We start from the raw sequence: 1,453 nt of genomic DNA on the forward strand, positions 1-1,453 counted from the left end.
CCGGGGACCCCCCCACGGCATCATCGCCTCCTAGCCCACGTGGCTGGCCTCACGATTTTGGCCGGAGATGACCCTTGGGGGGGATCCATCTGATCCACCCCTCGACGGACCAGATGGCCCATTCTGATCCGCCGAGGACGTAGGCTTCCTCACAAGATGGCGTGCGCTGCCAGGCATATGTGAATCGTCTCGCCTACTAAGCCCTTGCCGCCTCATGCACATCAAATTGCCGTCACACCTGATACTCAATATTAATGTACTGTCCTGCAGAACCGTCTCATGTTTGCATACTTACCGTAAGATTTACAACTCATCATTATTGATTTAATGTATTATGCCTACTTATCTTTTCAAATAAAACTGAGTACTGTAAGTAGCTGTTTTTTGCATTCCATTTAACGCATTCTAATTAACTATTAAAAAACCCTGCTAAAATATGTACTTACGAGTGACGTTATTATACCTAATTAGAAAATATTATGACCCACTTTTGTGTTTACATTGTATGTTAATCATTAATTAAAAAACTCTCACTGCTAAAATATGCAGTTACGACTGACGTTATTTAACCTAATTAAAAATTAAAATACTCAGTGTTGCATTTACTTTGCTTTTTAAACTTTCTAATTAGCATATTAAAATTAATCTCATATTTAATGCATTGTTTCCCTACATGTTACGGATTAATAACATTCTATTTATAGAAGATTACTTCCTATTTATAAAAAGATTAAACTCGTTGCACCTTGCCTAAGCTAATTGTTTATTTCATTAATGGCAAGTTTACTTTTCCCATTACCTAATTAAAGGAGACCCCGGTTAACATTTTTATAAGTAAAAAATTTACATTCAAACAATAGCTAATTCACCAATAATTAATAAATAAAATTATGCATATTTAATGTTTACTATATTACATCCCTTTTAACCATTTACATTACACTGTTTAAAAGTTGAAATCTACTTTGACATTACATTTTTTAACGTAAAAAACTGCTTTAAACTAAAAATATATTATTATCAGTATAAAATTAATAAATAATTAAAATCTTTTATATGATGAAATGTAAATGAAAAACTGGTAAACTTTCCTACTTTAAACAGTGTAATGTAAACAAAAACTGAATTTGCCCAATTATTAGATGAATGAACATTGTATTTTCTATATCATTTAAGTAATTAAATGAATAAATTAATGTATAGAATGTTAACAAATTTAAACTATTTAGCATGATTATAAGGGGATACTCTCGATGAAGATTAATTTCAAATGTACTATGCCTAAACTGATGAAAGGTGCAACGCCAAATGAACTAGTTAAAGGTGTGACGGCAAATCTGATGTCAATCATTGGCCAAGTGTCAGAGCCAGCGAGACAATAACACAAACGCATAGCAACGCTTACCGTTCCTCTTGGGGGAGTAACGATCACCACTAGATTGGCACCGAAACA

The 1,453-nt window shown here is 33.5% G+C and overlaps 1 protein-coding gene across 1 annotated transcript; it reads right to left on the reverse strand.

The window, feature by feature from the left end:
• Positions 1-30: 30 nt before the first annotated feature.
• Positions 31-1,393, reverse strand: Tsp_13779 (hypothetical protein). Its single transcript, XM_003366159.1, has 3 exons — positions 1,277-1,393; positions 965-996; positions 31-238 (listed from the first exon to the last, which is right to left on the reverse strand). The coding sequence occupies exons 1-3, from the start codon at positions 1,391-1,393 to the stop codon at positions 31-33; spliced, it is 357 nt and encodes a 118-aa protein (XP_003366207.1).
• Positions 1,394-1,453: the final 60 nt, after the last annotated feature.

This window comes from Trichinella spiralis, assembly GCF_000181795.1.
Source record: "Trichinella spiralis strain ISS 195 chromosome Unknown Scfld6458, whole genome shotgun sequence".
NCBI lineage: Eukaryota > Metazoa > Nematoda > Enoplea > Trichinellida > Trichinellidae > Trichinella > Trichinella spiralis.

Coding starts and splice junctions, on each gene's coding strand:
- Tsp_13779 (XM_003366159.1), bottom strand. CDS start 1,393: ATGCGTTTGTGTTATTGTCTCGCTGGCTCTGACACTTGGCCAATGATT. Junction 997..1,276: donor CTTTCATCAGTTTAGGCATA/GTACATTTGAAA, acceptor TTTAGTTTAAAG/CAGTTTTTTACGTTAAAAAA. Junction 239..964: donor TTAAAAAATGTAATGTCAAA/GTAGATTTCAAC, acceptor ATTGAGTATCAG/GTGTGACGGCAATTTGATGT.